This window comes from Elephantulus edwardii, unplaced genomic scaffold (assembly GCF_000299155.1).
Source record: "Elephantulus edwardii isolate Elephantulus edwardi_28Jun2011 unplaced genomic scaffold, EleEdw1.0 scaffold00041, whole genome shotgun sequence".
Classification (NCBI taxonomy): Eukaryota; Metazoa; Chordata; class Mammalia; order Macroscelidea; family Macroscelididae; genus Elephantulus; species Elephantulus edwardii.
In genome coordinates this window covers 7,407,027-7,432,520 of record NW_006399791.1, presented here as the reverse complement: position 1 = coordinate 7,432,520, position 25,494 = coordinate 7,407,027, and the positions used below count along the sequence as shown (strand labels likewise).

General features: G+C 51.1%; 2 protein-coding genes across 3 annotated transcripts in view; one reads left to right on the top strand and one right to left on the bottom strand.

The window, feature by feature from the left end:
- The first annotated feature begins 211 nt into the window (after positions 1-211).
- ZNF710 (zinc finger protein 710) lies at positions 212-11,773 on the top strand. The gene is made up of 4 exons (XM_006885168.1): positions 212-1,691; positions 5,286-5,477; positions 5,933-6,107; positions 11,461-11,773. The coding sequence occupies exons 1-4, from the start codon at positions 234-236 to the stop codon at positions 11,628-11,630; spliced, it is 1,995 nt and encodes a 664-aa protein (XP_006885230.1). The 5' UTR covers positions 212-233; the 3' UTR covers positions 11,631-11,773.
- A 3,548-nt stretch (positions 11,774-15,321) lies between these two features.
- The window catches only part of IDH2 (isocitrate dehydrogenase 2 (NADP+), mitochondrial), a 30,248-nt gene continuing 20,075 nt past the window's right edge, over positions 15,322-25,494 (bottom strand). The window contains exons 4-11 of one of the 2 annotated variants that reach the window (XM_006885166.1): positions 24,494-24,654; positions 24,267-24,410; positions 22,942-23,078; positions 22,630-22,781; positions 17,006-17,118; positions 16,736-16,833; positions 16,555-16,647; positions 15,322-15,720 (exon numbers count right to left, since the gene is read on the bottom strand). In XM_006885166.1, the coding sequence (XP_006885228.1) occupies positions 15,633-15,720; positions 16,555-16,647; positions 16,736-16,833; positions 17,006-17,118; positions 22,630-22,781; positions 22,942-23,078; positions 24,267-24,410; positions 24,494-24,654 (986 nt within the window). In that variant the 3' untranslated portion in view covers positions 15,322-15,632. The remainder of the gene's footprint in view (positions 15,721-16,554; positions 16,648-16,735; positions 16,834-17,005; positions 17,119-22,629; positions 22,782-22,941; positions 23,079-24,266; positions 24,411-24,493; positions 24,655-25,494) is intronic. The other variant, XM_006885167.1, reaches the window with a different exon arrangement.

Below are 25,494 nucleotides of genomic sequence, written 5' to 3'. Positions count from 1 at the left end.
GGACTGAGTCTGACAAGGGGGCAGGGCTTCCTCAGGAATCCACAGGGAGAGAGTGGAGGTGGTGGGATGCACTGTGTCCTGGCTCCTTATAACCCCAGGGCTGCCTGCCCAGTGGGGGTGGTGTGGAGGTGGCGGGGGTGTGTATGGTCAGTTGGCCTGTGCAGCCCTGAGCCCGCAGTACTAACGCACCCTTCTCCTCCTGCAGGGATGCCCTCCTAGCTAGTTGCCGTGGGATGGAGGGCTTCATGGACTCAGGGACACAGACGGACGCCGTGGTGGTGCTGTCGCTGGCGCAGGCCGCCGTGCTGGGCCTAGTCTCAGAAAATGAGCTCTTTGGGGCCACCATAAGCGCTGAGGCCTTCTACCCAGACCTGGGGCCCGAGCTCTCGGGGACAGCGCTGGGGGAGCCCGGCCCACCCGGCCCCGATGTCTACCAGCTGGCCTGCAACGGGCGGGCCCTAGAGGAGCCAGCGGAGGAGGAGGTGCTGGAGGTGGAGGCGTCCTTGGAGAAGCACACCCGGCGGAAGACGCGGCCCCCCGTGCGGCTGGTGCCCAAGGTCAAGTTTGAGAAGGTGGAGGAAGAGGAGCAGGAGGTGTATGAGGTCTCTGTGCCTGGTGATGACAAGGAGGCAGGCCCGGCCGAAGCCCCTGCCCAGGTGGCCGGCGGGGCCTGCGAGGCCCTGGTGCAGAGCAGCGCCGTCAAAATGATCGACCTCAGCGCCTTCAGCCGAAAGCCCCGGACACTCCGGCACCTGCCTCGGACCCCTCGGCCGGAGCTGGACGTGGCCCCCTACGACCCTCACTTTCCCGACCCGGCCCGGGACGGCTACCCCGAGCCCAGCATGGCACTGCCCGGGGCTGAGGCCATGCCCCCCGAGTGTGGCTTCGAGCCGGCTCATCTGCCCCCTCTGAGCGACCCCGAAGCCCCCACCATGGAGTCCCCGGAGCCCGTGAAGCCGGAGCAGGGCTTCGTGTGGCAGGAGACGGGTGAGTTCGAGGCGGACGCGGCGGGCTCGACGGTGGAGCGCCACAAGAAGGCGCAGCTGGACCGGCTGGACATCAACGTGCAGATCGACGACTCCTACCTGGTGGAGGCGGGCGACCGGCAGAAGCGCTGGCAGTGCCGCATGTGCGAGAAGTCCTACACCTCCAAGTACAACCTGGTGACGCACATCCTGGGCCACAACGGCATCAAGCCACACTCGTGCCCGCACTGCAGCAAGCTCTTCAAGCAGCCGAGTCACCTGCAGACGCACCTGCTGACGCACCAGGGCACGCGGCCCCACAAGTGCCAGGTGTGCCACAAGGCCTTCACGCAGACCAGCCACCTCAAGCGCCACATGCTGCTGCACTCCGAGGTCAAGCCCTACAGCTGTCACTTCTGCGGCCGCGGCTTCGCCTACCCCAGCGAGCTCAAAGCCCACGAGGTCAAGCACGAGAGCGGCCGCTGCCACGTGTGCGTTGAGTGCGGCCTGGACTTCTCCACCCTGACCCAACTCAAGCGCCACCTGGCCTCGCACCAGGGCCCCACCCTCTACCAGTGCCTTGAGTGTGACAAGTCCTTCCACTACCGCAGCCAGCTGCAGAACCACATGCTCAAGCACCAGAACGTGCGGCCCTTCGTGTGCACCGAGTGCGGCATGGAGTTCAGCCAGATCCACCACCTCAAGCAACACTCGCTCACCCACAAGGTAAGACCTGGCCACCACCAGGGCCTCCACCCAGGGCCCTCCCTGCCTGCCTGCTGGGTTCCACCTGGTGCTTCCCCAAGGGTGGCCACTCCACCCCCCAGCAGGATAACATGTTGTTGTTGTGTGCCATCAAGTCAGCATGAACCCATAGCTGACCTTCCAGCAGGTTTTCAGAGGCACCTGATAGCCAGGGAAGAGACTGCTCGTCCTTCTCCTACGGAGCAGCTGGTGGATTCGAAATATGTGCCTTTGACACGGCAGTGCAGCTTCTTGCCACTAGGCCACCAGGGCTCCCAGGATAACATAACATGACAAAGGAGCACTTTTTCTTATATAGTCACATTTTCATTTGGATCACTGAGGGGAAAATGCCATTGAGATGAATTTTTAAAAGAGCAAAACCCTATCTAGCCATTTAAAGATATTTTCTTGTTGTGATGTGGGTGAGCGTTCACAGAGGGAAATAGTTTTCCATTCAGGCGTGCAGCCACGTTTTGTTTTGTGATAACCCTTTTTAAAATTGCATATTTAAGGAACACCTGCAGGACTCAAGGAACAGAGTTTGAGAGTCACTCAAACAGCCCAGTCTCCCTGTTTCATAGGTGTTAGACCCGAGGCTGGGGGGAGGCCACGAGGCCCCAGGGAGATGGACGAGCTGATCACAGGACACAGGCTCCTCTGTGCCTCGGTGGCAGGAGCGGATCGAGACCTGGGACTTCGCAGATACCCCCTTTTAGTAGAAGGCTACGTAGAGTTCATTTTTTAAAGGGAAGAGATGTAAGAAAAAAAATGTTATGGAAAACCACACGTTTTAAGAGTCTGGCTGCTGTAAACAAAGGTGTTTATGAAGGTAAAGATGGAGCACTCTGGTGCTGTGGTCTGGAGGGAGCGCACCTCTTCTGGCAGCTCAAATCCCAAGAGATTTACACCCTCAGAAACCCACTAGAGGGTCCCGACCCCAGGGTGATGAGTAGATCATCTGTATTCCTCAGCCCGCCTTAACCCCTGACACCTTCTCCTCTGTACACCTCTCCCTCCCTCACACCCCTGCCCTTCTGGCTGGCATCACCTTCTCAAGAGACCCTTCTATCCAGGCAGGTCCAGTCAGACCTCACTGTCTCATTCTGATTCTTGATCATCCCATGATTTCCACCCCAAATCCAACCAAGTTAACTTTTCAAAGCTGAGTGAGGGCCCATCTCCCTCTCAGAATGCTCCATGGTGGCCTGGGTGATTCTCCAGGTCAGACATGGGACCCTCTGTCCCAGTGGACACCACGGTGAGTGGAAAGCAACACCTTGCCACACCAGTGATCTGGCTTTCCCCACCCCAGGGAGCCGTTTCTGCCAGAGCAGCGGTGATCTACTGCCACCTCCTCTAGATCGATAGAATCTGCCTAGAACAAAATGTTAAAAGATTCTGAAGCTGCATCTGAGCTGTACGGTAAAGCTTTGCGAATGTCTGCATAGTGGTAACACACGGCTGTTTACCATCTTTCTCCTACTAACAGACAAAGTGTTAAAAGACAAATACTCAGAAAGCAAAAGCAAGGGCTAATAAAAAAAATGAAAGCACTCTGGTGGCCCACAGGGTCAGGAGTTGCACTGCCAACCTAAAGGCAGGTGGTTTGAATCCACCAGCTGCTCATGTGAGAAAGATGAACAATTCCCTCTTGTATGATTTACAGCTTCTGAAAACCCTACTGTGCATTGGTTCCAGCTTAACAGCTTTGAGTTGAATAAAAATTAGAACATCCCTATCATTGTCCTAAGTTTGTACCACGTGTGCACTGTGCCCTCAGGATGCACTCCCAAAGGGCAGTGCCCCCTAGTGGTCACACGTCACAGCGTGTCAAGTGGGCACCATGGACACCCCACCGCTGACCTGGAGGAATCCTCTCAGTAAGGAAAAAAGACACGAGAACCGTTACATTATGTGTCCAGTTACTACTATGGGTTTCTGATAAATTACTTAGCAAAGAGAGAGCAGCTCCCAGCCTTCATCCTAATTTTCATCCATCCACAGACTGTCAATCGTTTGGACCCACTGTGTGCACGGCACTCCTTGCTGGGGGTATGGAGGTTTTTGTCATATCCTAGCCAAGAAGCACTCATGTCAATGCTAATACTTACCTGGGGAAGCTGTTAAGAAAAATCCCAGGCACCACTGAATTAGAACTTCCAAGGAGAGAGCTGAGAGGCTGCAGTCAGCCTTATCAACACTCACTGGGCACTTGTTCTCCACAGACACAAACATTCTCTGTCTCTCTCTCTTTCTCTCTGATGTCAAGTTGGAACCGACTCATAGCTAACCCTCCAGCAGGCTTTCAGAGGCTGTAAATCACAAGGAGATTTCCCAACTTTCTCCCTCTGAGGAGCTGGTGAATTTGAACCACTGCTTTTGAATTGGCAGTGCTACTCCTTACCCACTAGGCCACGAGAGCTCACTCTGTAAACCAGAAAGATCACAAAGAGTCAGCCCAGAAGAGAGCACTGACCTGTCCTTCATCTGGTAACCTGGCCACAACTGCCACATTAGGCAGGGTCATCTGGGCTGCAGCCCCTCCTCCCCTTCATGGTAGTGCCCTGTAGCAGGGGCCTATCAAGTGGTCACTCATGAATGAATGAGTCAGCACTTGGTGCTGGTGTGGACCTCCACACATACCCTCCCTGATAGCAGAGTGTTACTGGAAAGCTTCCTGGAGGAAGTAGCCATGCTGCCCTAACATTTTCCCAAGTGGTTTTAAATTAGTTTCTTTTCCTTTTTAAATATACTTATTTTTGTAGAGGCGATCTTGTGTGACACAGATGGTTGAGCATTCAAACTTTTAACCAAAAGGTTGGCAATTCAAACCCACCCAGAGATGCCTTGGGAGAAAGGTCTGGCAAACTGCTTCCAAAAGGGCCCAGCCTTGGACACCTCATGGGGCAGTTCTCCTTTGTACACATGGTTTGTGATGAGTCAGCATCAACAACTGTTATCTTTCAGTTCTGTTTCAGATTTGGGGGAAGTTCAGAGAATTCTCCTATGTCCCATGTTCTCCTCCTTAACAGTTTACATGAATGTGGTTTATTTGTTGCAATTTTATATCAAGAGGAACCAATATTAATACATGGTTGTTGTTGTGTACCAGAGTTGGAACTGACCCATAGCTGACCTTCCAGCAAGTTTCCAGAGGCAGTTAATTGCATGGAGATTTCTCATCCTTCTCCTGCAAAGCAGCGGGTGACCTTGAACTGCCTGCCTTCAGGATTGCAGCACAGCTGCTTGCCGCTAGGACACCAGAGCTCTCTATTACGTTATTGTTAACTAACTTCAATATTTTAGGTTAGAGTTCACTGTGTTGTACACCGTGGTGTACACAGGGGTGATCTGGACAGATGTCCCGTGTCCATCGTGGCAGTATCATCCCCTGTGCTCTACCTGTTCTCTCAGTGACTTTAAAACTTTAGGAGGCCCCCAGTGACCCAGGACCGGTCATCTCCCAGGAACCATGACCAACATTGTAGCCCTGACACGACCCCCAGCAGGGTCACTTCCTGAAGCTGAGCCCGCCACGTGCCCTGATCGCTGTCCCCCCTCCTCCTTCCGCAGGGTGTGAAGGAGTTCAAGTGTGAGGTGTGTGGCCGGGAGTTCACACTGCAGGCGAACATGAAGCGGCACATGCTGATCCACACCAGCGTCCGGCCCTACCAGTGCCACATCTGCTTCAAGACCTTCGTGCAGAAGCAGACCCTCAAGACCCACATGATTGTACACTCGCCCGTCAAGCCATTCAAATGCAAGGTAGCAGGCCGTCAGCCCCGGGGTGGGGGAGGCCCAGGAACGGCCTACAGTCAGCATCATGGCAGTAGCTATGAGCCCCTCCTAGAGCTGGCCTGGACTCCGGGCCTGGGAAGTTGGGTTGGACAAGATTGGCCTTCAAATCCTAGAGGCTACTGAAATCTGGAGACGGACTGAGGTCACCGTGTCGCTATAGCAGATGTGCCAGATTCGGGGTTCAGTTAGGTTCAGGGACAGGATTTGAGCCCCAGGTTTCTGATAACTCCGCTGTCCTATGGGGTAGTGACAAGGAATGGTTTATCTCTCTACCTCCTCGGCCACCAGGGTCACACAGGAAAGGACAAAGCCAGTATCCTCCCTAGTGGACAGAATCCCCGCCCAGCCACAGAGGTGGGAGTAGCCTGGGGCTGGAGGATGGGCTCCCCACGGTTTCACAGCATCTGGTCGGTGTGTTCTAGGTGTGTGGGAAGTCCTTCAACCGCATGTACAACCTGCTGGGCCACATGCACCTGCACGCGGGCAGTAAGCCCTTCAAGTGCCCCTACTGCTCGAGCAAGTTCAACCTCAAGGGCAACCTGAGCCGGCACATGAAGGTCAAGCATGGCGTCATGGACATCGGCCTGGACAGCCAAGGTGGGTGGGCCACACGCGGCGGACGGGGCAGGAGTGGACCCCTCCTGGCGAACCCAGGAACCTCCTGTCCATCCGGGGAAGTGGGGAGGCTTGCCAAGGCTACGGCTCAGGTCTGGAGAGGGGGGTCCCTGGAGGGCCACCATGCTGATAACAATGGGATATTTATGTATTCTTCAAAGGACTTAAGTGGGTTCACATAAACAATAATAAAAATAATTACTAACATTTATCGAATGCTAATTGTGTGCCAGGCCTTTATTAACTCATGTGATCAATGAGGTTGGTTCTGTTGTTGTCCCCATTTACAGATGAAGAACTTAGGTCACACGTGCAAGATCACAAGACAGGAAGTTGCAGACCCTTCCCTCATTACTGTCAGCATTTAAAATTGGAGGATGGGAAAGACAGTAACAAACATCAAAATGGTAGCTGGGGAAGTGAGGGAGAGGCAGGGGAAGTCACAACGCCAAGTGCACTGTGGGAGCTCCTGTGGCTGCACAGAGGTGATCTCTGAGCTTCCCAGCGGCCTGGGTGAAGAGTATAATACCACCAGTTACATTGTCCACAGTGCCTCTCACAGGGAATCTAATCCACATGTTTAGGAAGAAGCCAGGTGGTTCTTTCTGGGAGAAATTTCAAAAGACCCCTTAGACCTCATGTTCTTAACATGTGACATTTAAGCACAGATATCCCTGTGCTCACCTTGCTTACGGGGTAATCCAGCCCTGGTGCTCTGTTACAACATCCCTAAGTCTTAGGATAGCCTCGCCTCTCAGTACTGGTCAGCAGGGAAAACACCTGTCGGACTCCCCAGCCAGTGACAGTCTCTCTTGGAGGCACTTTAGAGAATCTGTAGGGAGGAGGGGCACTGACCGCGATTCCAGAAAGTTCCTTGTACAATCTGGAGCCATGTGACTTTCCAGTGCCCCTTCTGAGACAAATCATCTGGGAACACGTTGAGTAAATTGCCATGTGGGATTATTCACTGGAAGCCACGCAGCTGTTGGGAGACACCTCTGGTTACCCTGTCTTTGGTTTGGAGCAGCTGACCGAGGAGTGGCCTAGGTTTTCAGGGATAAGTTTTCTATTGTCTACTTCCCCCTCCACCTTACAACTATCTATTAAAAATTATTCTAGAAGACTACACATTCAGGGATCATTTCTATAGTTGGTTAAAAATGATCTTAGCTATGAGGCTAAAGCCCAGTCAGCTGCACATAAATGCTCTCTGTAGCTGCTTGTAAGTCGGAATGTAGTTCAAAGACCAGTTAACACTGGCACCACCTGGGATCTTGTTGGATGGAAATAGAGACTCAGCCCTGCCCCCGAGCGCCTGAGTCAGACCTGCATCTTTTCACAGAAGATTCCATGGTGGTTTGTGTGCACAGGGAGGTCCGGGAGGAGGTGGACTGGAGCGCTGGTCCTCCAACTTGAGCAGGCATCAAAATGACCTGGGTGGGGGATGTTAAAACAGACTGCGGGGCAGGCCCAGCCCAGTGTAGCTGACAGGGTAGGGCCAGAGCGGTGCCCAGTTTTGGGATTGAATCAACAGGTTTCCAGCAACCTCACTTAGAGGATGACCTTGTGCTTGCTTCGGCAGTTCATCTACCAGAGAACTGTTGATGTAGACTCTGTGGGATAGGTTCTCAAACTGGCTACACATTAGGATCCCCCGGACATTTTTAAAACACTGATGTCTGAGTTTTGATCCCAGAGACTGTAATGTAATTGATCTACAGTGTGGCCTAGGAACATTTTTTTTAAGCTGCTTTTTAAAAAATCCACCGAATTCATTGCCACCAAGTCCCTTCTAACTCATGAAGGCCCCTATGTTGAGAGACCACAGGTTCTCAATGGCTGTTTTCACCAGGCCACCTTCCAGGTACCGCCTGTGGGGGTGGGGCTCAAACCGCCAACCTTTGGGTTCAAGGCCGCCTAACCATTAGCACCACTCAGGGACACAAGTTCTTGTGAACCGACCCATGGCCCTCAGTGGGTTTTCAGAGGCAGTGAATCATACACAGGAAGAGACTGTCCATCTTGCTCCTGGGAAGCAGCTGCTGGATTTGAACTGCAGCGTGGCTTCTGATCACAAGCCATCAGATCTCCCTTCAAATACAGAGTTTGAAAGCCAGTACTCCAGTGGACTTGAATGTGTCCTTTTGAAAATAACTGGAGTGGGGGTTAAGGTGTACGCTCTCTCCGTGTAAAATCAGTACTCTCATATGCCCTCATCAACCTAAACCCAAATCCACTGCTGTCGGGCCAGTTAGTTACATCACAGCACTCTAGACAGTGGAATACATCTTTACTGGAGCGGACCCCCTCATCTTCCTCCCTAAGGGCAGCTGGTAGAGTCAAAGCAATGACCTTTTGGTTGGCTGCTCAGTACTAAATCCATAGTGACACAAAGCCTCCTCTTGTTAACCTGTGGGTTGCTATTTGTTCTACTGAGCGATGCCCAAGGATACCACTGGGTGGAACTGGTGGAAACCACCTTCCCGGCAGGAAGGCAGAGAGCTTGTCCCTGCAGTAGTTGGAGGTGCTGGTCCCTGCGATTGCTTTGTCGCAACAGCTCAGATGATGGAGCTGTAGGCAGCCTGGTGCTGGAAGGTCCTGGGGGGTGCCTGCCTGCCTGCCTCACACAAGCCTGGGTCTGAGGAGCAGGGCTTGGCACTTGTCCAGGAGGAAGGCACTAGTCTAACACATTCTGGAACCAGCGAGTAAACAATCATCTGTATGTTGGGGAGATGAATCTAAGTCCTTGTAAATGTGACAAACTTCTCTCTGATGTCTACTGGATGGAACTAGTAGTTAATAAAGATAGATGAATTCGGGAGACCAGATGTGGGTGCTTTCTTCAGCTTTTAAAAATGTATAACATGAAGGCATGGCACTAGGATTTGGAGCTGTATAGAGTCTGTAGATTCAGGATAGTTGTTTATGCTTTACAAAACAGTAGGCTTTGAGCTCAAGGAACAGACACCCCATTCAGACTGACGTAAACAATAAGGAAATATATTAAGAAATGGCTTGACATCCGGGCCCTCTTCACAGTTGGCTGAGGGCATAAGTGCTAGACAGCTGTGGTTTTCCTCATGGTCACGAGATGGCTGCCAGGCACCATCAGCGCAATGTGCTTCTTTGTTCATATCCAGTGGGGGAAAGAGAGCTCACTGTACTTTGTCTGGGAAGCCAGGCCTTTCTTCATGATTCTAGGGCAGAACTGGGTCACGTGTCAGCTCTTGCCCCCCTTAGACCAGTGGTCCTCAGTGGGCATGACTTGGCCCACACCCCAGAGGATAATTAGCCATGTCTGGAGAGATTTATTTGTTTGTTTCACAGCTGAGGATGGGGATGCTATCTAAACAGCAGAGGCCAGGTTTGCTATTAAACAGGCATCTAGCCCAAAATGTCAGTCAGGCTGACATTTTAAAACTATGCCTTAGACTTAACCAGGGACTGTCCCAGGCTGAGGTCTGCTTCTCCCTGAAACACTCAGCACATCTCAATCGATAGTAGAATGCACACTGGCCTGGCTCCCAGAACACCTGGATGGAGCCCCCCGTACTCGTTGGAAGACAGCCCTACCCTGGCTCCTCTGTGAAGATACTATATCTGGCTTTGTTAGAGGGGAAAAAACCAAAACCAAAAAAACCCCACAACATTACCATCAAGTTGGTCCTGCCTTATGGCAAGCTCACGTCTTACCAAGTAGACCTGCTCCAGTCAGTTTCCCTGGCTGTAAACAGAACAAGGTTGCCAGGCCTTTCTTCCTTGATACCTCTGAGCAGACAGAACTTTTAAGTTACTAGTAAAGGACTAACTGTTTGCACCACCTGGCAACTGTGATTTCACTGTGAAACAGAAGGCTCTTGGAATGTTTGCCTCCAGTGCCTGTCTTGCCCTGGGTTGGGTTTCCACTTGTTCTTAAGAGAGCATGGCCCAGGGAGACCGCCAGAGGCCTTCCAAAGAGAAACTTCTTCCTTACGTGATTGGAGGTAGGGTGGCTCACTGGCTCAAGGCAACAGCTCTGGAATCCCAAACCCGAAGGCTGAATGAATCTCAGCCTAGATGAGGATGCTGTGAAAATTGGGTGCAATGGCAAATGGCATGCCTGGTGCACAGTAGGTGCTGGAGGGGTGATGACTGAGCTCAGTACTGAAGCTTTCACAGCCAAAGGTGCCTGGAAGGTCATTGCAGGGAAGTAACAAGGCCTGATTTAGGAGGAGTCCCTGGGTGGCACCAATAGTTAAGCTCTCAGCCGCTGGCCAGAAGGTGGCGGTTCAAACCTGCCCACAGGCACCTGGGAAGACAGGCCCAAGTATCTGCCTCAGAAGGGTAACCCATGGAGCAGTTCTGCTCTGCACACGTGGTGGTGATGTGGTATGCCATCAAGTCAGAACTGACTCTTAGCTGACCCTTCAGCGGGTTTTTCACATGTAGTAAATTGCACGGGAGGAAACTGCCCCCCTTCCTCCTGTAGAGCGCTGATAAATTTGAACCACCTGCCTTTAGGTGACAGCGCCCTTTTACCTGTAGGCCACTAGAGCGCCTTGTGCATACATGCGATTGTCATGAATTAGAAGGGACTTGACTAGGGAGCTCTGGTGGCCTAGTGACAAGCAACAGCACTGCAAATCAGAGGTCCACAGTTCAAATCCACCAGAGGCTGTGCTGGAGAAGGAGGGGCCTCCTCCTGTACCAGTCAGATCCGATTTGACAGTACACACACAGAAAATAATAAATTTAAAAAAAGAAGGGACTTGACTGCAACTAGCTACAACAGGGACTTGAGGGACAGTGGTGGTTCAGTGTTAGACGTCCCCACTCTCCATGCTGGAGACATGGGTTCAATTCCTGACCAGTGTACCTCCATGGACAGCCCCCACTCTTCTGTCATTGGAGGCCTGCTTGTTGCTATGGTACACTTCCCAACTTAGATGGGGCTAGGAAGAAAGGCCTGGCAATCTTTGGAACATCAGCCAATAGAATCAGCCAAAATAATCCAATCTGCAGCTGACCATGGGGATGCAGAGCCAGGCGGCCTTTGGTTCACTGTGGATGGGGTTGCCATGCCACTAACAGCAGCTGACATCAGATGCCTTAGGAGGGGCAAAGGTATAGCAGCACAGAGGACTTCGGGGCACACACAGCTTTAAGGCTGGGCTTCGGTTACCCACCTGAGATGGAGCCCTTGGGTAGGGAAACCACCTGGAAGACCGCTGAGGATCCTCTGGAAACCACGGCTGGGAAGTCTTCTCTTCAGGAGGATCTCCAGCTTCCTGAGCCGGGGTGACCGGCTGCGCCAACAAGGAGACATCCAGGCTTAATTGTACCCCTCTCTTCGCAGACCCCATGATGGAGCTGACAGGCACTGACCCCTCGGAGCTCGACGGCCAGCAGGAGATGGAAGACTTCGAGGAGCGTTCCTACAGCTTTGCAGGCGCGGATAACAGCGCCGAGGCCAGCGTCCTCACTGAGCAGGCCATGAAAGAGATGGCCTACTACAACGTGCTTTAGCCAGCAAGCTGCCCCTTCGGGGGAGAGGCGGGAATGGGGTGAGGGTGAAACCCCTCCCCGTTGCTGCAGGAAGCACCTCCTGCAGCTGAGAAACAAGCTACTGCCCCACTGCCCTGCCCCCTGCCCTCCCGCCGGGTCCTCTGCACCACTAGGGACTGGGAGACCAAATGGAGACTGTACTACTGGCCTCGGCTGTGAACCAGGCCCGGGCGTCCAGGGAAGGAGACCAGACAATGAGGGAGGCCCAGGCCTGGGTCTCCTTGGCTTGCTGTTGGGTGGGCGGAGGGGGGGGATGCTAATGGGGCCATGCTGGGATGAGTCACAAGGACATAGATTCTTGGGGTCTCCCCCCTCAAGCCCAGCAGATAGTGATGGTTCTTGTGGGGGTCCTGAGCCCCCTAACACTGGAGGAAGAGATCACTTGAGCCATGCCTTGTTTCTCGGCCAGTTCCTGCCTCTAGGGAGGTTTGGCCTCCTGTGCTGGCCAGCACTGACCCTTGCACCCCCACCTCTCAGCCCTGGAGCTGTGAGCAGCACCAGACCTGAGAGCCCTCTCCCCACCCTGCCAAGAGCGGCCAGGCAGGGCCCTCTGCCTTCTACCTCCGGGTGCCTGCGCTCTTCAGGCCAGGTGTATGGGCAGCCCAGCCCCGGCCACAAGAGAGCAGGGTGCATCCCAGCCTCCAGACACCCCCCCCCAGAAGCCTACATCCCACAGCTCTGTTCAGAAATGCCTTTCCAAGCGGTGTCCCTAAAGTAGCTCTCAGCACTGTCACCCAGACCTCAGTGCTGAGCTGGGACACCACGTAGGGCCAGAGACATGAACAAAGCTCACAGAGACAGATACCCTAGAAGTGAGAGGCAGGGCAAAAGAGAGGCTCTCCTCAGGGGGAGGCTGTGGACCCCTGTGGGGGGAGGGGCTGAAATATTTTCTTATTAATAAGTATCCATTTTGCAGATGGAGACAGCTAAGAGACAGCAGGTTTCTAGGGAAGAATATATTTAAAAAGGAAAACAAAGACCATATAAATTTTTTTCTTTCTTAGCAAATGGGGGTATTTTGAAGTTAATTTATTTTTTTTTTCTTCCCAGCTCTGTGTTGCTACATAATCTTTTTGGTTTGGAGTTGCATTTCCTTCTTCCCAAACACAAGCTCTCCCATGTGCTGTGCATGCTTCGGGCCTCCCTCACCCAGGGCAGCCTGGCCAGGCAGAATGCAGGTTCACCTGGAGGTGTAGCCACTGCCAGGAAGCCTTGGATGGAAGCAGGGCAAGGTAGCAAGCTGGGCAGGCCGGGGACTTGAACCTGATCTGCCAGGAAGCCTCTGGTGGAAGCAGAACAGGGCAGCAAGCTGGGCAAGCCAGGGACTTAGCCCCTGACCTCACTCTTGGCCACAGCCTGGCTGCCTGGCTAGCAGCTTAGTGCCCCTCTCACCCCCTCTTCTCCCATGCCAGCTCCTGCCCCCAGAGCCACAGACTGCAGGCCCAGGACAGGGAAATAGCACATTCAGGAACTCTAGGGCATCAGGACTCCCTCCCACATGCCCTCTGAGGCTTCCATGGAGAGGGACAGGCAGGGCCTTCCCCAAAGGTACAGAAGACAGGAAGCCACCAGGTTCAGCCCGGAAACCAGGAAAGGGGAGACAGTCGGGGGAGCCCATTTGAAATGCAGCTGCTTCCAGGCTATCCCATTAGGTGAAGGAGCAAGCCAGGCTTCAGGTGACTGTGACTGGAACTGAGGGATGGACAGGTGGCCTCAGGATCAGGCAGCCAGATGTCCCTTCTCTGCTAGAGCTCAGCTGAGCAGCATGGGAATGGGCTGGGGGCTCACGGGAGCCCCTCCCCAGGTGTGGCTCCCTAGACCCCAAGACCACACGGCCTCCCAGGTGCCCACGTGATGATCCTCAGGTGGCAGTGACCCCGTCACTGTAGAAGACATTTTCTCCTGCTGAGCAGAAGGCATCATCCCCTGCAAACTACCTCTTCCCACACGTCTTTATCCCCTGGTACCAAAAAGAACCCTGTACCTCTTCCTCCTCCTCTTTCCTGCCAGCACAGTGGCCTTGGCCTTGGAAACAAGGGAGACAGCCTGGCCTCGAGGGCAGGCTCCCCCTCCCAGCCCTGCCATCGCCCCGGCCCTCTGCGAGGTTCTGTACTTGAACGCCCTGCCCTGTGCCTTGGACCTGGGCAAAACTGAGAAGGAAACAGCACAACTCACAATTTGAGGCGCGGGGTGGTCTTGACAAGGCTCCCGTCCTCACCACTCCCCAACTTTTTCCAAAGAGGCATGCCAGCCTCTCAGGTGACTTGGGAAACTCCTGGACGAATATTTCGCTCTAACTTATTTTGACATGTGTTCAGACCAACTGTTTAGAAACTCCACTTGTGCAAAGCCCTACTGTGTTTTTATGTTCCTGTTTGAAAGAGAAGTTTACTTAGCAATAATTATAAATAAATGAATATTCTTTAGTGAGGTGACTGCCAGTGTGTCTTTCCACAGCCCTGGGGGAACCTGGCCCTCCTCCCTCCTGAAGGAACTCCAGTGACGTACAACTTTCAGGGGTCTGGAGGGGACCAGGTTCTGGAATGTCCACCCACAGGGTCTACAGCTCACTGTCCCAGGCCCACATAAGGGGGACATAGACTGAGGCTGCCGAATTCTCACCACTCACACAGAAAAGCTCTCCACCACCACCACCACCCCACCACCACCACCACCTGCCTTCATGCACCAGCTCAGAAGCCAGCTCCCAACACCAGACTGGAGGCTGAATTCTGGGGTGCTGCCCACCATATGCTGCCTCTGGGCTGGAAGGGGTAGGAAGCCATAGGAAGCCATAGGCTCCTTCCCAGAGGTGGGGCAGACAGCTCCTTGGCTTTTCTTCCTCAAACTCTGGGAGTAGAATGGAACTGACCACCAACAGGAAGTGAGCTGCCATTGTACCTGGGGCGTGAGCGTTACTGCCCATCATAAAGCTACTCAGGAATCTACAGGAATGGTCCCAACTTGAGTTCCATGAGGCGAGTTCTACAATGTGGAAAATGGACGTTAGGGTTACCGGTTACTTGTTTTGTCAAATAAGCAAAGACGACTCTTCTCTGGGAGCTTTAACGCTAAAAATTCAAAACATAAGCCCACATAAAGGACAATTTTTAAAATGGCTTTCTAGCAACTTTGTGGCCTGATTTTTCTAGTTTTGCCTCAGAGTGGTGAAAGGGAACCCAAGTTTGGGAACCAGGGTCCCAGACTCCCAGAGGACCAGTCTCTTCTCACTCTCATACACCCTCAAGCCATTGTGGCCATTAAGGCCAATGCTGGGTAGGAACTACGCTCAGTAGAGAAATAAAAGGGCTGGGAGGCATTTAAAAGGTTAAGACCAATGGGAAAAAATAATCAGAACCTTTTGGAAAGTATGACAGTCCCTAGAATGGAGAAGATAGAACTAGATTGTGCTAGAAAATTCCAGAAAGCCCAAAGCCTGCACGTGAAGAGTCTGAGTGGGCGCTCGGGCTATTTCTTCACAACAAAGGAGGAAGGCCCCCTCTTTCTATGGGTGTCTCCTTAGTTTGACAGGGGCTGGGGGCTGCTAGATCCAAGCTGCTGTGGCCTGTCTATCCCTTGTGGAATCTGCCAGCCTCAAGAGGGCCTTTGCCCCAGCTGCCTCCTTCCCCTCAGGGACACACACAGCAGACAGTTTTGTGAAGAGCTTTTTTAGTAGCTAAATATGGCACCATGTGTTCCAAGGGCAATATAAATTACAGTATGCAAAACATACTGACTGGCTGAGGTAAAACACGCTGTTCCTGCCTCACGTCTCTATGAGGGGAAACACAGTTAGGCTTTAAAAAATATCTCAATTATAAAAAACGTCCCCTATGAAAGCCTCGTGGGCAGGCTCCCCGTAGAGAAGCTGCGAGGCTCACCCTCCGTTGTGTTGGGAGGACCTGCAGCCACTGCTTGCTCGGCTCTGTTGCATCCACCACAGAGGCTGGGCAGTGCAGGCCCCTACTGCTTGCCCAGAGCTTTGTCCAGGTTGCTCTTGATGGTGTCCAGGAAGTCTGTGGTGTTCAGGAAATGTTCATTCAGCTTCACACTGCCAAGAGAACACCATCCACATCAGGGTGGGGTCAGCTGGGCCCTCCCAGAAGACAGCCTGAGCACGAGCATCTCAGCCACTGGCCTCCTGCCCCATGGGGGCGGGCAGGCCCAGCTGCAGGCCCACAGGGGTGGGCAGGCCCAGCCGCAGGCCCAAGGGGATGGGCAGGCCCAGCCGCAGGCCCACGGGGGCGGGCAGGCCCAACCGCAGGCCCACGGGGGTGGGTGGACCCAGCCACAGGCCCACAAGAGTAGGCAGGCCCAGCCACAGGCCCAAGGCTGCTGGAGGCCTGCTGCCACCTGGCCACAATGCACACAGGAGGACCTGCTAACAGCCAGCTATAGTAGAGGCCACTGCCTCGTGAGACCCCCAGTTCTGCACTGTTCCCTAAAGATGTTCATAACTGGGGTTTTCCACTTTTTTTGTCTTTCTTTTAAACTGCCTCTTGGTGGACACAAACCTCCAACCTTTCCATTAGCAGCCAAGTATGTATCATTTATACCACCCAGAAATGCCAGGAGCCTGGTAGGGTCTGCCTTGTCTTTTCCAGGTGATGGGATAACTGGGTACATGCTCTCCTGGGAGAAGCTGGGAAGTGGGTCAGGGAGAGGATGGGAAAGGGTCAGCCAGGGTCAGGGATGGGGACAAACTCACTGATCCTGGTCTGGGGGGGCCCCCACACTCTTCATGCTGCACCTGTACAGGCTCAGGCCATACAACCAAGCGCTAAGTTGGCTCAGGGGGAATACTCAGGGAGGGGTGCCCTGGTCACTTCCCGTTCGGCTCGAGGCCCCAGACGGCCATCCCTGCCCTAAACCTGGGACCACGCACTTGCTGAGGCCGTGGATGCAGCCTGCCAGGTCCTTGGTCATGGCTCCACTCTCCACGGTCTCGACACACACCTTCTCCAGGGTCTGAGCAAACCTGTGGGGACAAGGTGGAGTGAGGCCCAGCAGTGTGTGCGAGGCCCTGGGACAGGCTCTGGCCTGCTCAGCCCCTCACTCGTGCTCACCTGATGAGATCCTGGTTTCCATCCAGCTTCCCCCGGTGCTCCAGGCCACGTGTCCAGGCAAAGATGCTGGCGATGGGGTTGGTGCTGGTAGGCCGGCCCTGGGAGCAGGGGTGGCAAGGGATCAAGAGGCCCTCGAGGGTCCAGCTAGCAAGGGGCCATGTACACAGCTGCCCACCCCTAGACTGGCAAGACCAGGCTCTCTTCCAGCCTGCAAGCCCCATGTTTGGGCACCTGGAGTGAGTGAGCACTGTGGCCAAGCCCCCCACTCACCTTCTGGTGCTCTCGATAGTGGCGAGTGACAGTCCCATGAGCAGCCTCTGCCTCAATGGTCTTCCCATCCGGGCAGACCAGCACAGAGGTCATAAGTCCAAGGGAGCCGAAGCCTGCAGACAGAAAACTCCCTCAGCACTGGCATCTCTCCTTGCACCACCAGGGTCAGACCTACCTGAGCGCCTCACCAGGTGCCTCTTACCCCAACGCCACACACTGAGACAGAGACAGTGTCAGGCTCGTCCATGCTTGTTATGGACAGGACACGGCAGGGGATGCTGAGGGCAGCTGTCATCAGCACATTGATACACTGTGTCCCTACCTGCACTCATCCCAGAGCCTATATGTTATAAGACTCAGCAACTCCCTAAGCCCGGATTCTTCAGCCTCTCAAGTCTGTCCACCCAGCCTAGGACCCACTGTATCTGATCATTTGGCCACTTTGAAGTAATGGCTTGGTGGTTCTTTTCCAAAATGTTCCTATGTTCCCAAATTCAGGTGTCATTTTTCCCCGCTTAATTTTTTTTTTAAAGGAACAGAGATGTGCAATTCATTGTGAATTTTTCTGTGTTCAAGAACTCCTGGCCTTCAACGCACCCCATGGATGCCCCCAAAGAAAAAGTAGACAGTTTGGATAGAAAAATCATTTATCCAAGGCAGCAGGCAGACAGCGTAGTACTACTGCACAAAAGGGCAGAGGTAATAGAAGATCTTGGGAGAAGCACAAGCACTTTAGGCTACATTGGCAAGTCAACAATAACAGGAAAAAATGCCAGTCTTTGAGTAGATACATACATAGATACACAAGCTTCACAGTGGGGAAGGACAGTGGGCTGCACAGAAAAATACATATAGGTTTGATAGAAGCTATTTCTGCCTATGTATTTGCATACACTGCAAATATAGTAGGATCTCTGATGGCCTAGTGGGTAAGGGAATTTCACTCCCGACCCAAAAACAGATGGTTCGAATCTACCAGCTGTTCCTCAGGAGAAAGCTAAGCAAATATAGTAGAGCATACATGAAGCAGAGTTTTGAAAACTTCTTAACTGTCTCCCACCTGCTTGAGGGAATGAGTCACTGGGCCTAGGGGCTCAGGATCATGGACTCGGGGAACATCAAGGTCAAATGGTACAACACAGCCTATAAAAACCAATTGAGCCAAATGAGGTGCAACTATTGGTCCCTCCTGCTCTGGAGCAAAGAAGAATGAAGACAATGAAAGGCGCATGGGGAAAATTAGTCAAAGAAACTAACAGACTGAGACGATCAAAGCCCATGACTCTTCAGACCAGAAAAAAAGATAGTGATGCCTGGTCACCAGCGCTGACAACTCTGAAAGACATTACAATAAACAGAAAGTTCTGGACAGAATGGAACAAAACACAATATCATTAAAAAAAAAAAGACCAGGGTACGTGATCAGATAGACTGGTGGAACCCTGAGACTGCACCTCTTAACCACCCTTCAAGTCTGGAACTGAATAATCCTCTGTGGCTAACATTTCCATCAAATATACACTGACTTATAAGGTGAGGGGTGACAGAAGGAGCTAGGCATTCCCTAGCACAATCAACCAACCACTGAGATCAAAGGGGTGGCATTTGCCCAAAACAAAGTTTAGAATGTAGGAAAGGAAGAGCAGAAACAGAGGAGCAGGAGGGATAAGTGATGTCACAGGGGGAATTACAGTCAATGGCATGAAGCAAAATGCGTACCATCTGTTGAATGAGAAAATGACTTTACTGTAAACTTTTACTTGCACCGTAATAAATGATAAATAAAATAGTTACATTATATTGAGTTCTAAAAACTGCAGTCAATGTCACAAAACAAAACACAGAAGAAGCGTTGAATGGAAAACCAGTTTTCCGTATAAACTTTCATTCAACATACAATATAAAGCTAAAAATAAAGACAATGAGACAAAATTAAAAATCATGGTTAAAAAAAAAGAATCACCTAGCCTAACTCAAAATAGGTCAAAGACCTAAATATAAAACCTAAAACTACAAAGATCATGGGGAAAAAAAGAAATAGAGACAATGCCAGGGGCTCTTCTACTTGGCATAAATAATACACCAAACTTAACTAAAAATGCACAAACAGTAGAAGATGAACTAGATAAATGGGACCTCCTAAAAATTAAATATTTATGCTCATCAAAAGACTTCTCCAAAAGAGTAGAAGGAAGAATCACACACTAGGGAGGGGAAATATCAGCATATTTGAGAAGGGTGTAGAAAACTTCAATACCTCAATAAGATAAATCAGTTAAAAATGGGCAAAAGATATGAACAGACAGACACTTCACCAAAGGCATGCAGGCATCTGAGAAGAATGGCTCACGGTCAGTAGCCATTGGGGAGATGCAAATCAAAACCACAATGAGACACCCTCTCACCCTGACAACAACTGCACCAAACAAAAAAAGGAAAAAAAAATGTTGGCGAGGCTGTGAGGAGATTAGAGCTCTTATACACTGCTACTGCTGTGTGCTGAGTCGGAACGGATCCATGGCTGGCCCTTCAGCAGGTCCTCAGAGGCACTTAAATGCCATGGAGGAGATTGCCCGTCCTCCTCCCACAGAGCAGAGGGTGGATTTGCATTTCGGGATTGCAGCACAGCTTCTTACCACCAGGCCACCAGAGCTCCCACAGCTAGTGAAGATGTAAAGTGGTGCAGCCGCTATGGAAAACGGTGTGGCGCTTCCTTAAAAAGCTACAAATAAAACCACTGTATGACCCAGCAATCCTATTTATAGTTAAATACCATATGATCCAGCAATCCCATCCCAAGGTATAGATGCAAATGAAATCAGAGCCATGACACAAATGAACACATGTGTTCCCTGCAGCCTTAGTCACACAGCAAAAAGCTGGAAACTGTCTAAGTGCCCACCAGTGGATGAATAGACAAGCTGGTACCTAAATGCAATCAGATATTAAGCAACAATAATGAATAAAGGGTCTGTGCAACATCTCCCAACATGAGTGGGTATGAAGGACATTGGTGGTTGTGGTAGGTGTCATCTAGTCAAGTACGACTCATAGCGACCCTATGAACAAAAGATCTGAACCTAGTCCTGTCCTGCACCATCCTCACACTTCCTGACACACAAGAGCCCACTGCAGCAGTCACCGTGTCAATCTACCTGGTTGAGGGTCTTCCTCTCCTTCACTGACCCTCCACACTTCCCAAAATCATGTCCCTCTCCAAGGAATAGCACCTCCTAGCAACATGCCCAAAGTATGTTAGGCGAAGCCTCATCAATCTTGCCTCCAAAGAGCACTCTGGCTGCACCCTCTCCAAGACATAGCTGTTCATTCTCTTGGCTGTCCATGGGGTGTTCAGTGCTCTTCTCCAACACCACAGCTCAAAGGCACCAATTCTTTTTCTGTCATCCTTATTCATAGTCCAGGCCTCAGGTGCATAGTTAACAATTAGAAAGACTACGGCCTGAATCAGACACACCTTAGTCCTCAAATTGACATCACTACTCCTCCATAATTTGGAAACATGAATAAAATAAATCAGTCACAAAGGACAAACATGGTACTATGATAAATTGACGTTTTACACACACAAAGCATATGCACAGATGTACGGATTTACCTATGGAACCATGTGACTACACATATGTACACATACATGTACCAAAGCACACAGTGGACACAATTTACTTACAGATACTTCTTAGATGCAAACAGACACCTCAAAAGATTGGATTGCTCAGCTAGTAGGATTAGGACCACGGTCTCCTGAGACATCTCAGGCATTTGGCATAATATATAGTTGTGCTCTATATCCTAGCTGGGTGTGTCGTATCTGAGGTTTAAAAGCTAATGAGCTGCCATCCTAGATACAATTATTGGTCTCTACTCATCCAGAGCAAAAGTGAAAGAATGAAATCAAAGACTCAAACGTATAATACAGTCAGCATCAACCATGGCCTCCTAAAACCAGAAGAATTAGATGGTGCTCAGCAACCACTACCAAGGACTCTAACCAGGGGCCAGCTATATGGACCCAGACAGACTGGAAGAAGAGTAAAATATACATACTATTATATTTACAAATATTTATTTATATATATAATACATACTTACACACATATATACATATATAAACATATACAGAAGCACACACACATAAAATAGAACCTTAAATCCATTTGGGGGAAAAGAAATTTAGACCTATCGGACTGGATGAGACTGGAGGACTTCCCAAGACTACTGCTCTTCAAACTTTGAACCTAAACTAGTCTTTGAGGTCACCTTATAGCTAAATAATAGATTGGTTCACAAGATAATAAATATCACCCTTAAGTATTGTGCTCCTCAAAAAAATCATCTATGAGACAAAAATGGCCCACAATTACTTTAAAACAAAAATGAGAACGTAAGGGGACAGGAAAACTAGATTAATGGAAACAGACCCAGCAGACTGGAATTAATGAGAATATTCACACCTTGTAAATACTCTAACCAATGTCACAGAACAATTTGGGTAGAAATTAATTGAACGAGACCCTAACCTGCTGTGTAAACCTTCACCAAAAACACAACAAAAGAGTATCATTTAAAAAGAAAACCAATGTGCACTATTCACAAAGTCACCATTTACACCTCTCTCTCCAGCCATCTGTAGCTTTTCCTCCTCACATCCTAGGCAGGAATTGTTCTAATGAGTAGATCACCATTAATTTTTTTAAAAATGAGACCAGAAGTTCTTTATATATTTATTATTAAGACCTCAACTCTGCCTTTTCATCTCTGTCACTGACTCCCCTGATCTCACAGGCAGCATCTCTTGTGACCTTGTTTCTCTGTCTCTCTAGATCTTTCATGGGACCTTTGTCCTTTAGCTCACAGACCTGTCACCAGTGTTCCTGCTCTTGTTCCCAGCATATCTGGATGGTCTTGGTGGCCTTTCCTTGTACTCTCATCCATGCTTTCTACTGAAATCCACTTGGTCTTTCAAGATACCTGAGAGTCTGGGAACTTGCCATCTTCCCCTGAATTCTCCTCCAACCATAAGTTTGTCACACAAAAAGAAACAGTCTGTAAATTAAAAACTGCCTGGTTCACTAGAGCCCATCTTCCCACTGAGCCCACCTGGAGCCTAAACCACTGTTCTTGGTCCCTTCACGGTCAGGAAAAGCACTAGAACTGACCCACCATACCCTTTAGGGCTTCAATTCCTGTGTTTCTCTGTAACAACAGCCTTAGTGATTGACAGGTTCAAACTTAGTTTGTGGCCCTGATCCATCCTTGCACCAGGGAAGTCCTGCCCTCTGCTGTCCACAGCAAACTCTGCAATGGCAAGTGAGTCATCTAGAGACTTTTAGCCACTACAGATGTTTGTTGGCTGCTAACAGAGTTTGAAGGTAGCTCTGGAGGCTTAGTTATAAGGAGCTGTGCTGCCAACCCAGAGACACATGGTTTGAATCCACCCTCTGTTCCTTGGGAAGAAAGGATGGACAATCTCCTCCTGTGTGATTTACTGCCTCTGAAAGCCCCCTGGAAGGTCAGCTATGAGTCAATTCTGACCAGTACCTAACAATAACAGTCTGAAAATCCCTCAGCCAGACACTCACAGTCCGGCCCCACAAGAAGCCTACCCTGGGCCAGGATGTCCGACTGCACGTCCCCATCGTAGTTCTTACAGGCCCACACAAAGCCACCCGAAGACTTGAGGACCTGAGCCACCATGTCGTCAATGAGCCGGTGCTCGTACCAGATCTTGTTCTTGTCAAAGTCAGTCTTATAGTGCCTGGGAGCAAAAGGGTCTGTTGTGGTGTGGTGAGGGCAGGCTGGGGAGCCCTCCCCAAGCCTCGGAGCACAGCCAAATTGGCCAGGGACTTCCCCGGGAGGGCAGGAAGGCAAGGAACCGGGGGCTGAGGAGGAGCGGTGGGTTCTCAGGAGGTGGTTACTTGTCAAAGATCTCCTGGAAGATGTCCTTGAAGCGCCCGTCGTAGGCTTTCAGGATGGTGTTCTTGGTGCTCATGTACAGCGGCCACTTCTTCTGGAGGGCGTACTGGAAGCAGCTGTGTGCAAAGCCCGAGATGGACTGCAGAGAGACAGTGTCCCTGCCATCGTCTCCAAGCCTGGGACTGCCAGCCCCTCACCCCCAGGCCAAGCCGGGCATCCAGGCATGACATCTTACCCACACAAACCTCACAGACATCCGATAACCCCAGTCATGCTGTCTGAGCACACAATATTATACACTCTCCAGGCTTCTGGGCACAGTCCCTCAACTTTGGTTTTGAAAGCTACTTTTATCTCCCAGTTCTTACAAGATATGGTTGAAGTGAAGCTTCACAAGACCCACCAGTGTGACCCTGGTTTACCCAGTCATGGCGCTGACTTCTTTGAACCTCTGTGATTGGCTCAAAGATGGTCGGGTGACCCTAGCTGGACCTCTCATCAGGGCAATAGGTAAAGAGAAGGCACTGGGATATGCAGGAGACCCAGGTTCAATTCCAGCCAATATACTTCTTGCACGGCCCTCTGTGGGGGCTTGTATGTTATACTGCACAGGTTTCAGTGAAACTTCCAGGCTAAAACAGACTAGGAAGAAAGGTCTGGAAATCTGTATCTAAAAAACCAATGAAAATCCCACAGCCCTTCGTGGGCATGACACAGGACTGGACACTGTTCTGTTCTCTCGTGCATGGGGTCACCAGGAGGTTGACAACAACTGAATGAAAAGACACTCTTCCAATTGACCAGCCCAGCCAGCAGAGGAGAAGCCTACAGTGCCTGGTGACCATTTCTGCCAACCAGGGACTGAGAATAAGGCCAGCGTTGAGAAGGGAAAAGTTCTTAACTAGATTGCTGAAAGGGAGCTCTGGTGGCCTAGCAGGAAGAAGCTGCTCTGCAATCCCAAAGGCATGCGGTTCAAGGCCACCAGCTGCTCCCTGGGAGAAGGAAGGGCAACCTCCTCGCTCCCATGTGATTAACTACTTCTGAAAACCTGCTGGAGGGTGAGCTATGGGTTGATTCCAACTGTACAGTACACACCAATAACAAGAGTTTTGGAAAGAAGTGTCCTGACAAACACACATGCAGAGGCCTGGGGTGCATCTGCGGTCCAGTACAAACACTCGGGCACAGTTGGGGAAGCAGGCAAGCCCCACACCACATGGCTCGATACAGGCCCTTCATGCATCCTACATGTATTTGCTCACAGCCCTCTGGAGGCAAGAAACCAGCGAGAGCAACGGGAAGTCAGGCCCATGGGCTCGGTGCTCACCTCGTCCGTATTGTACATGCCCATGCCCACGCCGCCGGCAGGGAAGTTGTACACTTCCCACTCCTTGGTGCCGCTGCCGTCCTTCGGGGTGAAAACCATCTTAAATGTGCCAGCCCGATCTGCCACAAAGTCTGTAGCCTTGTACTGCAGAGATGAGAGCACAGCTCAAGCCTGGGCTGTGGGCAAGAGTCCCAGGTCAGTGGGCCCAGCCTCCTGCCATGGCCTACCTGGTCGCCATGGGCATGTCTGCCAATGGTGATGGCCTTGGTCCAGCCAGGAACGAGACGTGGGATGTTTTTGCAGATGATTGGCTCCCGGAACACGGTCCCCCCGAGAATGTTCCGGATGGTTCCGTTGGGGCTCTTCCACATCTTCTTCAGCTTGAACTCTGCATGGACAGAGATGAAGTGGGTTCACTGCAGCCTCCCTTCCCTTTCCAGCCAGAATTTGACCTCAAGCAAGTATACAGCCAGACAGGCATCCTAAAATCATCCAGCAGGGTCTAGAATCTGGCTGTGTGCTCTGGACTCAGATTTACTGAGTTCAAGTCCCAGTTCCACCATTTCTAACTATGAGCCTTACACCAGTGGCTTAAGTAAAACTACTGCTAAAATGCCTACGTCGATCAGTTGTTGTGAGGAATAAGTGAGATAATATGGAAAATGAGAGTTAATAAGTGGTTCAAATGATCAACGCACTATTCAACTGTTAACCAAAAGGTTGTGGGTTCAAGCCCACTCAGAGACACCTTGAAGAAAGGCCTGGCAATTACTCCTGAAAACAACTCTACTGAGCCGTATGAAGAATGGTTCAATGCTGGCACACAGAGAGTGTCCATAAATTGGCATCAGCACCATGGCAACACATTTCACATAACATGTAAATGCCTCATTATCTCCATCATCCTATGTGGAGGTAGCTTAGTCTGGGCGAAAATCTTGGTCTGCGAAACCAGCCAGCCTCGCTCCAGATGCTCTGAGCAGAGCAGATGTGGCAGCAGAGGACACAGGCCTGCCACCAAGGAGCAGAGGGTTCTAGTCCCAATACCACCACTAACCATGCCATATGACTAAGACTGTGACCCTTCTTGTCCACACATGGGGATTAACCTCAGGGCCACAGATGAATAAAAGGAAACATGAGAGAAGAGGCCAGCTCTAAAAATCCCACAACAGAACCCACCCAAGGATCAACTCTCAACCAAACACTAGCAGGTCTATGCCATGAA